The 12,513-nt window shown below is 44.3% G+C and overlaps 1 protein-coding gene across 3 annotated transcripts in view; it reads right to left on the reverse strand.

Moving 5' to 3' along the window:
- LOC120028305 (serine/threonine-protein kinase ULK2-like) overlaps positions 1-12,513 on the reverse strand; it is a 79,300-nt gene that overhangs the window by 2,780 nt on the left and 64,007 nt on the right. For 2 of the 3 annotated variants that reach the window (XM_038973507.1, XM_038973509.1), the window contains 11 exons: positions 11,447-11,593; positions 9,476-9,624; positions 9,257-9,340; positions 8,233-8,504; positions 7,922-8,103; positions 2,639-2,748; positions 2,170-2,313; positions 1,511-1,725; positions 1,155-1,333; positions 808-926; positions 320-613 (listed from right to left, as the gene is read on the reverse strand). In XM_038973507.1, coding sequence (XP_038829435.1) covers positions 320-613; positions 808-926; positions 1,155-1,333; positions 1,511-1,725; positions 2,170-2,313; positions 2,639-2,748; positions 7,922-8,103; positions 8,233-8,504; positions 9,257-9,340; positions 9,476-9,624; positions 11,447-11,593 — 1,895 coding nt within the window. The remainder of the gene's footprint in view (positions 1-319; positions 614-807; positions 927-1,154; positions 1,334-1,510; positions 1,726-2,169; positions 2,314-2,638; positions 2,749-7,921; positions 8,104-8,232; positions 8,505-9,256; positions 9,341-9,475; positions 9,625-11,446; positions 11,594-12,513) is intronic. The other variant, XM_038973508.1, reaches the window with a different exon arrangement.

Here is a 12,513-nt window from a genome sequence, read left to right on the forward strand (position 1 = left end):
AGCCTCATCTGAATGCAGCTCAGAGATAGACTAAGTGGTTGAAGCAAACCTGTGGTCAAATAAGAGGTCAAAGGGATTGTTCTCAAGAGACTCTAGTTAACACACTTGACTGTCCATATTAATATCCATGTCCACTACACCAGAGTCTCTGATACACTACAATGTGATAAGCTAGTCTGGTCTCTGACAGAGCCTGTTGGGGGAGTCTAGCCTGGTTGTCAGATGGATTTGTGCCTTTGGCCATACATGACATATCAATGGTGTGGCAGAAACAGACTGGTATCCAATCTATAGTTGAGGACGATGGGTGGATACTTACACTTGGCCACATTTTCAATGTCTGCAGGGTCCTGGAGGATCTTAGAGAGGCCATCTAGCAGCATGGCAGCCTTGTTGTAGCGGTAGGCTATGTCCTCCGTCTGCTGAAACATCTCATCCAGAGCTGCAGACTGCACCGTTTCCACAGCGTGGTTATAGATGAGTTTCTCTGCGGTCACGCTGTTGATCTCGTCTACGAAGCGCTGCTTGTCGGAGAAGAAGTGGTTCAGCTTGTCTGTGAGCCGCCGACACAGGGAGATGCAGCTCTTGTAACGCTCGTTCAGACTCTTCACCACTGAGGAAGGGGAGGGAGGGGGAGAGAAAGCTAGTTATGCTCAAAATAAACTAAAATAATAATATCTAAGTATTATACATGCATCTGGATACTATTGATATTTTAAGTTAGTATGCCGTTTAAAAAATAAATAAATCTTCCATAAATACTATAGTGTAATGGCACTGTTACCGGTCTGGGGACTTCTGTCTTACCCTGCTTGACTGCGCTGGAGGGGTTGAGCTTGGCTGATTTAATCTGGGCCTTGGCCAGGTGGAGGGAGGAGGCCAGGAGCTGGGCAGCCTTCATGTACAGCACCAGCTGCTCCACCTGCCTGTAGAGGGCAGTACAGCACACATTACTAACCTATACATCTTACTTCTTTCCATGGCTTTTCTTTCTAAAAAAAAAATCATTTTCTTTCACATTTTAAAAAATTGTGATGAAACAACAATGTTTTTTGTGCATCACTATGACGAAATGCAACAGGTTTGGGTCCGAACTAAAACCAAAATACATTCAGTTAAACTGACCCTCCCTGCATATTTGATCTCTCCCTTACCCCCACTCCTTGCTGAGCTGGCTGATCTGGTCCACTACCACACTCTCCTGAGGGGGGTAGAGGGAGGCAGCCGATATACCCAAGTCTGCCCCTCCTGCTCGCACCGCTGCGATATCCAGGACACAGTCAGTGAAGGACAGCATCATCCGTAGGTGCATCAGAGTGTCTGTGTGCTCTCGCTATAGTCACAAACACATGATACAGGTCAGATGTTACATAAAGACGTGTGCAAATAGAAATGACACACACACACACACACACACACACACACACACACACACACACACACACACACACACACACACACACACACACACACACACACACACACACACACACAAGGTCCCCTCTTTCACCTCCATGAGTGTCTCCTCAGGCAGCTCTGGGGCCTCAAAGGTGATGAATCCATCCAGGCTGGGGGGAGAGGTACCGTAGGCGACATAGCGTAGGCTGCTGGGACCTGCCTCTGCCACCCCTTGGGGAGGGGTCCCAATTGCCATGCCTGGAGGAGAGCCCACATACACTCGCCCACTGGTGGAGCACAGGGAGCCTGCCGAACTGTTGGAGCCCACTGAGAGCGAGAGAAGGCGAGAAGGATATAACTTTATTGTTCATGTGAGTCATTATGTAGACCTATCACTTTGGCATAATTTGATTGCTCTTTTCATTGGTTGAATTTGAATTCTAGAGAATTTCAGATTTTAAGATATATTTTTAAATTTCTTTCCCAGAACAATGTTCAGTCCACGGAGACAGACTATTATTGAATGTACCCACTAAGATGGACAGCACAAGGAGAGGGAGAGAGATTGCCCACTAAATTGCAGTTATGTACCTCAGGGGACTGGCATTGGAACCACTACCCCTGAGTGAGCGCTTCACTCCAGGTAGGCAACATTGAGTGGTCATAGAAATTAGCGTTAGCAGGTTAGCTAGGAGGGTGTAGCCTTGGGAAGTGGGGTTTAGCAAATGGTTAGCCTAGCAGGTTAGCCGCTGACGCAAAGAGCGGTCTCACCTGAGGTGGTGCGTGGCCGGGTGCCCAGGTGGCTGCAGGTAGGGGGGGTGCTGCTGTTGGGGGGCGAGCCCACGGTGAAGAGAACGGTCCGGGGACTCGCCGCCCCGCCCTGAAGCTGAGCCAGCCCAAACGGTCCTGCTGGGGCTAGGGAGGGAGGGGGCGGTCATTCACACTAAGCCAATCAAGCTCTCACAGGAAGTGCCTGTCAGAGCAGCCAATCCAAGCAGTTCATGCAGGGCGAGAAGCCATGAAGCAAAAAGACTGGTGAGTCTTTGTATTTGTGTTGTTCTTTGGGACAATGACAAGTGTCATCTACTAAACCATTGTTGTACAGGTCAGTCTACTAGCTAGGTTATTTCTTACTAAACTCCAGCTGTTTTCTAATTAACGGTACAAACATCTGTTCCATTAATTATACCAGTGAGGACAAACTCGGACAGTGTGTGTGTGTCAGTGTGTGTTTATTTACCTGTATCCATGGGCCGCTCTGTGTTGAGGCTGTCCGTGCTTCCCTGGTAGGGCTGTCCCCCTAGAGTGATTCTGATTGGCTGTTCAGACAGACGGCCAGTACTGACAGACCTGGGGAGAGAAATACATGCAGAACACATTGAGATGAGCAAGAGATACACTATATATACAAAAGTGTGTGGACACCGCTTCAAATTAGTGTATTCGGCTATTTCAGCCACACCCGTTGCTGAAAGGTTTATAAAATCGAGCACACAGCCATGCAATCTCCATAGCCAAACATTGGCTGTAGAATGGCCTTATTGAAGAGCTCAGTGACTTTCGATGTGGCACCGTCATAGGATGCCACCTTTCCAACAAGTCAGTTTGTCAAATTCCTGCCCTGCTAGAGCTCCCCCGGTCAACTGTAAGTTCTGTAATTGTGAAGTGGAAATGTCTGGGAGCAACAAGGCTCAGCTGCGAAGTGGTAGGCCACACAAGCTCACAGAATGGGACCGCCGAGTGCTGAAGCTCGTAAAAATTGTCTATCCTCGGTTGCAACACTCACTACAGAGTTCAAAACTGCCTCTGGAAGCAACGTCAGCATTATAACTGTTTGTCGGGAGCTTCATGAAATGGGTTTCCATGGCCAAGTAGCTGCACACAAGCCTAAGATCACCATGCACAATGCCAAGAGTTGGCTGTAGTGGTGTAAAGCTCGCTGTCATTGGCCTCTGGAGCAGTGGAAACGCGTTCTCTGGAGTGATGAATCACGCTTCACCATCTGGCAGTCGGACGGACTAATAATAGTCTGGGGCTGTTTTTCATGGTTTGGGCTAGGCCCCTTAGTTCCAGTGAAGGGAAATCTTAACACTACAGCATACAATGACATTCTAGACAATTCTGTGCTTCCAACTTTGTGGCAACAGTTTGGGGAAGGCCCTTTCCTGTTTCAGCATGACAATGGCCTCGTGCACAAAGCGAGGTCCATACAGAAATGGTTTGTCAAGATCGGTGTGGAAGAACTTGACTGACCTGCACAGAGCCCTGACCTCAACCCCATCGAACACCTTTGGGATGAATTGGAATGCCGACTGCGAGCCAGGCCTAATCGCCCAATATCAGTGCCCGACCTCACTAATGCTTGTGGCTGAATGGAAGCAAGTCCCCACAGCAATATTCCAACTAGAGGTCGACTTAATCGGTCGATTAACCGATTTCAAGTTTTCATAAATCGGTAATCGGCATTTTTGGACGCCGATTACGGCCGATTAAATTGCATTCCATGAGGAAATTGCCTGGCAGGCTGACCACCTGTTACGCGAGTGCAGCAAGGAGCCAAGGTAAGTTGCTAGCTAGCGTTAAACTGATCTTAAAAAAAACAATCAATCTTCACATAATCACTAGTTAACTACACATGGTTGATGATTTTACTAGGTTAACTTTTTAGGGATAGGGGGCAGCATTTTCACTTTGGATGAATAGCGTGCCCAGAGTGAACTGCCTCCTACTCTGTCCCAGATGCTAATATATGCATATTATTATTACTATTGGATATAAAACACTCTGAAGTTTCTAAAACTGTTTGAATGATGTCTGTGAGTAAAACAGAACTCATATGTCAGGCAAAAACCTGAGAAAAAATCCAAACAGGAAGTGAGAATTCTGAGGCTGGTCGATTTTCAACTCATTGCCTATTGAAATCCCAGTGGGATATGGATCTGTTTGCACTTCCTACGCCTTCCACTAGATGTCAACAGTCTGTAGAACGTTGAATGAAGCTTCTACTGTGATGTTGAGCCGGATGGGAGCTGTTTGAGTCAGTGGTCTGGCAAAGTGCCAGGTCCTGGTCACGCGCATTCCACATGATATCGACTTGCGTTCCATTACTTCTATAGACACAAAGAAATGCTCCGGTTGGAACGTTATTGGATATATATGATAACAACATCCTGAAGATTGATTCTCTACTAAGTTTGACCAGTTTATTCGACTTGTAATATAACTTTTTGAAGTTTTCGTCCGACGTTCGCCTGGATCTGTGCGAGCGTTTGGATATGTGTACTAAACGTGCTAACGAAAGTAGCTACTTGGACATAAATAATAGACATTATCAAACAAAACAACAATTTATTGTGGAACTAGGATTCCTGGGAGTGCATTCTGATGAATGTAAGGGAATATTTATGATGTAATTTACTATTTCTGTTGACTCCAACATGGCGGAGAAATGTTATTTCTATCTGAGCGCCGTCTCAGATTATTGTATGGTGTGCTTTTTCCGTAAAGTTTTTTGGAAATCTGACACAGCGGTTGCATTAAGAACCAGTGTATCTTTAATTATATGTAAAACATGTATCTTTCATCAAAGTTTATGATGAGTATTTCTGTTATTTGACGTGGCTCTCTGTAATTACTCCGGATATTTTGGAGGCATTTCTGAACATGGCGCCAATGTAAACCGAGATTTGTGGATATAAATATGCACATTATCGAACAAAACATAAATGTATTGTGTAACATGATGTCCTATGAGTGTCATCTGATGAAGATTATCAAAGGTTAGTGATTCATTTTATCTCTATTTCTGCTTTTGTGTGACTATCTTTGGCTGGGAAAAATGGCTGTGTGTTTTTTGGATTTGGTGGTGATCTAACATAAATATATGTTGTGTTTTCGCTGTAAAACATTTCTTTTAAAATCGGACACGATGGGTAGATTAACAAGATGTTTATCTTTCATTTGCTGTATTGGACTTGTTAATGTGTGAAAGTTACGTGTGTCCTAGAAAGGTTAATGTGTGAAAGTTACATATTTCTAAAAAATATTTTTGAATTTCCCGCGCTGCCTTTTCAGCGGAATGTTGTCAGGGGTTCCGCTAGCGGAACGTGTGTCCTAGAAAGGTTAACCTGTTTGGGCTGCAGGGGGAGTATTGAGTAGCCAGATAAAAGGTGCCCATTTCAAACGGCCTCGTACTCAATTCTTGCTCGTACAATATGCATATTATTATTACTATTGGATAGAAAACACTCTCTAGTTTCTAAAACCGTTTGAATTATATCTGTGAGTCAAACAGAACTCATTTGGCACAAACTTCCTGACCAGGAAGTGGAAAGTCTGAAATCGATGCTCTGTTCTACTTCCTGCCTATACATGGGCATGATACGTAAGAGTCTACGTGCACTTCATACACCTTCCCCTGGATGTCAAGAGGCGGTGAGAGAAGAAATTTCGTGTTTATCTTGGTCTGAGGTGGAATAAAAGCTCTTTGTATGACGTGACCGTCCATTTTCTGTTTTCTGGAGCGCGCGAAAGGGGACATGGATTTGCCTTCTGTTTAGCTGTCGTTATGGACGACTAATATCTCCGGCTATGATTTTATTTGATACATGTGACCATATCATCGTAAAGTATGTTTTTTCAATATAGTTTCATCAGATTATTGAAAATTTTTCGGGAGTTTTGCCGTGTTCCGTTCTCTTCCGTTTGTTGACTTGGAGAGCTTTGTGCCACTTGGCAAGTGTGCGTGCTAAATCGAGAGGGAAAATGAACGTTCTAAATCCAAACAACGACTGTTCTTGACAAAGGACACCTTCTACAACATTCTGATGTAAGATCACCAAAAGTAAGAAACATTTTATGATGCTAATTCATATATCTGTCGTGCATGTGAATTAGTCGTGGGCGCCCAACTTTGGGGTACTCAGCTATACCGAAGCTGGATGTCGTAATGAAGTTATTTTTTAGAATTCTAACACTGCGATTTCATTAAGAACTAATGGATCTATCATTTCCTATACAACATGTATTTTTTACTTATGTTTATGAATAGCTATTTGGTCAGAATATGTGTGTCAGAAAACGTGTCAGAAAAATATTGTTGCTGTTTAGACGCTGTGGAAAAAGTAGCTAAGTTAGCACAATGTGTAACCACTGATTTCAGCTCTAAATATGCACATTTTCGAACAAAACATAAGTGTATGTATAACCTGATGTTATAGGACTGTCATCTGATGAAGAAAATCAAGGTTAGTCAAAAATTATATATCTTTTGCTTGTTTGTTACGATCGCTAACTTTTGCTACTGGGAAATTGCTTGTGTTTTTGGCTATTGTGGTAAGCTAATATAACGCTCTATTGTGTTTTCGCTGTAAAACACTTGATAAATCGGAAATATTGTCTGGAATCACAAGATGCCTGTCTTTCAATTGCTGTACACTATGTATTTTTCAGAAATGTTTTATGATGAGTATTTTGTTATTTGGCGTTGGTGTCTGTAATTATTCTGTCTGCTTTCGGTGCAATTTCTGATTGTAGCTGCAATGTAAACTATGATTTATACCTGAAATATGCAAATTTTTCTAACAAAACATATGCTATACAATAAATATGTTATCAGACTGTCATCTGATGAAGTTGTTTCTTGGTTAGTGGCTATTTATATCTTTATTTGGACGAATTTGTGATAGCTACTGATGGAGTAAAAAACTGGGAGTAAAAAAAGTGGTGTCTTTTGCTAACGTGGTTAGCTAATAGATTTATATATTGTGTCTTCCCTGTAAAACATTTTAAAAATCGGACATGTTGGCTGGATTCACAAGATGTGTACCTTTCATATGCTGTATTGGACTTGTTAATGTGTGAAAGTTAAATATTTAAAAAAAATATCTTTTGAATTTCGCGCCCTGCACTTTGAGCTGGCTGTTGTCATAAGTGTACCGGTGTCGGGCTGCAGCCATAAGAAGTTAACTGGGAATATTGAAGAACTGGGAATATTGAACCACCAGCTTTCATATGTTCTCATGTTCTGAGCAAGAAACTTAAACGTTAGCTTTTTTACATGGCACATATTGCACTTTTACTTTCTTCTCCAACACTTTGTTTTTGCATTATTTAAACCAAATTGAGCATGTTTCATTATTTATTTGAGACTAAATAGATTTTATGTATGTATTATTTTATTTTCATTGTTCATTCAGTATTGTTGTAATTGTCATTATTACAAATATATATATATATATATATATATAAAAATTGGCCGATTTATCGGTATCGGCTTATTTTGGTTCTCCAATAATCGGTATCGGCATTGAAAAATCATAATCGGTCGACCTCTAATTCCAACATCTAGTGTAAAGCCTTCTCAGAAGAGGGTAGGCTGTTATAGCAGCAAAGGGGGGAGCAACTCCATATTAACGCCCATGATTTTGGAATGAGATGTTCAACGAGCAGGTGTCCACATACATTTGGTCATGTAGTGTATATTACCCACACAGAAAGAGAAAGACCATAGTGGTCACATTACCTGCCAAAGGTGGTCCTACTGGCCTCAGGGGCAGACTGGCGCCCACTGGGATAGGGGGTGCAGTGGTGGGCACAGATGTCCCGTGCGTCCGCCAGGGTCTTAGTGGGTGTGGGACTGTCTGCCAGGGCCATCAGATTACAGGACGCCTGCGTCTTAGGGATCTTGAATGGGGCCGAGATGGGCTGAACAGGGACATCGAGGTCAACAGTTACTGGGAATACTCACTCCAAGGTTGTGGTAAGTAGGACTGTAGCGAAACAGAATTGGGCTTATCATTATAATATGCCAAAATGGTTATCAACTTAACCGACCTTGGTGGGGGAGCCAATGATGGTGGGCAGCGGTGACTTTGTCAGCCAATCAGAGGAGCGGGGAGAGGAGCCCAGGTGTTTGGTGGGGGAGGTGCCCAGATTGCCAGGGCGACCCAGATGAGGGGAGTGGCTGGGGGGGTAGTTGGAGGTGGAGGGCTGGATGGGGTCTGACAGCTGCTTGTGGAGTTTCTGTCTGGTCTGGTAGACCTCGGTCAGGGTGGGGGCACTCTGAAGGCGAGCCCCCAGTAACTGGGACGACGGCACTGGAGAACCTAAAGGAGACACAGTCATTCATACAAGTAATTTATCACTTAATGTAAAAGTAAGGTGAATGCACCAATTTGTAAGTCGCTCTGGATAAGAGCGTCTGCTAAATGACTTAAATGTAAATGTAAATGTAAAAAGTTTAAGTTTCATCAGTTACATTAGTGTTAGTATAGTGTCAGTGGAGTTGGCCCATACTGATCTAGAGAAGATGTACAATTCACCACTAGATGGCTCTACAGTTTTGAAATTTGTATTTTTCCACTGTAACCAAGTCAAAAATAGCAGCATTGAAGGGCCACTAGGTTAATGTTTTTATGAGCCTCTTGTTCATTCACAGAATTGCTGCTGAGAAGTTCAAAAAGACCCCGGAAACTTCTGGTTTCTTCTTTAGCAGGTCATCAAGTCTGTATTGGTTTCTTCTTTAGCAGATCATCAAGTCTGTATTGGTTTCTTCTTTAGCAGATCATCAAGTCTGTATTGTATTCAGAGTGTTAATGGAATACCTGTTATTTAAAATAAAACCTGACTCATGGCTTTTGTCAATCATAAACATCCACCTCAGGGGAGGGGAGAGAGGGAAGAACATGTAAACACTTCTGTAGCTGCCCTTGTCTGTCGCTCTTTAAGTCATCCTATGCTGGGTTTCCCAAGAGCACTAAGATCATATTTTGTCCATTTATGAATGAAGATCTTAGTGCTACGATGTTTTTGGGAAACCCAACCTTGTTCTATCGGTCTGTCTGTCTACTGAACTCACCTCCTGAGGAGCTGCGGCTGCGGGACTCGTGGCCCTTAGTGTGTCCACAGCAACAGTGACCCAGCTGCTCTGGGATTGTGCCCACTTGAAGAGAAACACACACAGACATATTAATGCAGTGTTGCATTAGATGTCAACAGAAGGTTTCAATGTAAAAGGATTATGATGCCAGGCCTGTTGAATGATATGAGATGGGGACATGTTGGGGCATGTTCTTACCCAGAGGTGAAGGCGAGTATGGGCGGGAGCTGCCTATAGAGAGACGTCTGCCTGTCATCTGAGGGCTGCAGTCTGCAGAGCTGGCGGACCCAGAGCCAACCTTAGGGAAACCCATGGGACTGGTGTTGGACCGCCTCACTGTACCAGACCTGCATAGACAACAAGCACAAACAATGGAGGTTTAGATATCACAAATATACAATACATACATAACAAAAATGTTATACACATTCATTATTAGTCCACCAGAACCAACACCACCTACAGTTCATGAACCCCCTTTTAAGTTACAGCGATGCTCTAGTTTCCAACCACTATCCTTCATGTTATCATCAAATAACACTTGAATAACCTTTCTAAAACATCTGAAAACATGAACTTTTGGCAATGAGCTTAGCTAGATTCTATTCCCTCAGCTCAGTGTCTAACAGTTGCCTTTTTTCACTTGGCTCTAATTTCAATTTCCGGAGTTTTCAATTTCAATTTCGCAAAAAAAACAAGCATGTCGGAACATTGGTTAAGCAACTGTTGTGCTGACAGCGAGTACTCTTCCACTCTCTCTCTTTCTGCCTCACTTCCTCCCTTGAGCTTTCTGGAGTTTCAAAAGAAATATGTCTGACAGAGAAAAAGTAGGCAGCAGGCGGGCACATATGGAAGCCAGTCTTCCCCTGAGATGTCTGCAGTGTCTGTCTGGTAGCCTGCTGTGCTTGCTCTCTGCATTCATCTCTTCTTGAACTTAAAGAACCGGCGCTAAACGCTAACTCGTTAACTAGCCAGAAACGGTCAACGACAGGGTAGTCGGTCTATGACAGAGAGCTTAATCCTCCTTGGAGTACACAGAGTAAGACCCAGGGCCAAGGGAAAAGGGGCAGCAGTCGGGGGAGGCTGGCTACTCCGTACCCACTGCCCAGGCTTTGGGGCCCTGTGGTGAGGGTAGGTAGGGGGCGGAGGGTTCAATGTGGAGCTAGGCTACTCCAGTACCCCATTCCCATTGTGGATTTACCCCAGTGTTTTTCCCAAAAGTCTAACTTTTCTGTTTCCTTCTATGCGGGCCAGCACCCATGTCTCATTGGGCTCCGGTGGACTTGCTCTAACTTGTAGCCAAGGCAAGGCCCTGGGTACTTTTCAGCTTGAATTTACATAACAATGGCTAACTTTGAACGTTAACACCTTCTCGCAAAGCAACAGTCTTGATGATGTTGTTGATTCTGCTTGCCACAAGTCTTTAGTGTCACAGTCCTGATGGAAACACAATAATAGTAGAGCCTACATTAACATAAAACCCTGGCTGCTTGGATAAGCACCACAGGAACACTATACTAATCCCTGTGGCAATGTTCTTATCTCACAACAGTCAAGAAGCACAACAATAAAACTAATTTGCCTCTAAAGGAGATTCAAAACCTCCTCCTATTCCCTCCCTTTCTATGTCTTGAAACACTCCCCCCATCACACCACAATATAACAAGCAATATCCACTGACTAAACTGATGAAACTTAGTGAAACTTTACCTGATGCAATAACTGACAGTTGTAGGTGAATTTTCCTGTTCCCACCCAAAGGTTAGTCATTAGAAATCCAACAACATGAAAGACTAGTCTCTGATCAGCCAGGTGTGAGGACTGTATGCACCCACAAGACAAAAAATGTCTAAACCATGACAGTTGTACTTCGAGAACCACCCAGGACATGGGCACCTCAAAACGCTATACAGCTGCACCATTGAGAGCATCTTGACTGGCTGCATCACCGCTTGGTAAGGCAAATACTAGGTATTCGACTGCAAGGCTCTACAGAGTGTAGTGCGTATGGACCAGTACATCACTGAGGCCCAGCTCCTTGCCATCCAGGACCTCTATACCAGGCAGTGTCAGAGGAAGGCCCTAAAGCCACCCAAGCCATTGACTGTTCTTTCTGCTACCGGACGGCAAATTGTACCGATGCCCTTTTCTCCAGACAGTGTCTCTTACCTGGGGGAGCTGTAAAGCGTAGTGGTGGGGCTGTTGGAGAGGTTCTGCTTGATGCGCTGGTAGTTCCGCACCTGGGTGGGCACAGGGATGGGGGTGGTCTCTGCCCGGGGGGACACCATGGGGGTCTGTCCGGTGGTCTGCGGCTGCCTGGAAGGGTGAAGTGGGAAGAGCAGGCCCGTTAGCCAGTCTGTCTGCTAGTTCTGCCAAAACTGCACCATCTGTTCAGGAATGTCAACACCCACAGAACTCTATGTTAAAAAATACTTCAGTCCTACCGAGACGACATTTGTATAAATAGAACGTGGAGAGCGCAACAGTTGGACTAAATGAAACTCTAGGCTGACTCAAAGTTTCTAACTAGGCTATGTCTCTTGAGTTCTTTGTTTACTTCTACACATATGGCATTTTCAACTGAGGCTGGATGAGGAACTAAACTTCAGTCCTGCTGTAAGGGGGCTGGCCCAACCCAGAGGGGGCAGGGCTGTTGTGTAAACCCACGCGTATCTGCCCAATCAGTCGGGAGCCGTCTGTGCCAAGAGGAGGAGTTATGGGCGGGCCTGAAGAAACTGTGGTTTGTGGGCTCAGCCAATAGCACGTGCTGAGCCCTCCTCCTTTCTATCAGACACAGAGGGACAGGAGGGGAAAAAAGCCAGGCAAATTTGCATTCCTTTGTTATTCGATTGGTACAAAATGTTCCCTGAACAACAGTCATACACGGGTCAACCATAGGGGGTTCACTTGGGTTTAGAATGAAAAGGGGAAAGAGAGGAAGGGGGAGGAATATAAATGTTATAGAACAGGACAGATTCAGCCTAGCAGCATTATGTAATAAGATGATTAACGGGGGAGGGTGTAGACCAGAGACATGGGAATAGACTGAGGGATACACGTGAGGCACGCGACCACCCGTCTGTCCTGTACAGCAGCAACACACAGACAAAGACACAGAGGGGTTCCTTTGTTTGCTTTCCACTCCGAGAAGCAAATAAACACATTTTACAACAAGACATACATTGACATAGCTTTCGATTAGACACAATCGCCCTTCAAGTTCCAACAATGAGTCA

Source organism: Salvelinus namaycush, chromosome 34 (assembly GCF_016432855.1).
Source record: "Salvelinus namaycush isolate Seneca chromosome 34, SaNama_1.0, whole genome shotgun sequence".
In the NCBI taxonomy this organism is placed as follows: Eukaryota; Metazoa; Chordata; class Actinopteri; order Salmoniformes; family Salmonidae; genus Salvelinus; species Salvelinus namaycush.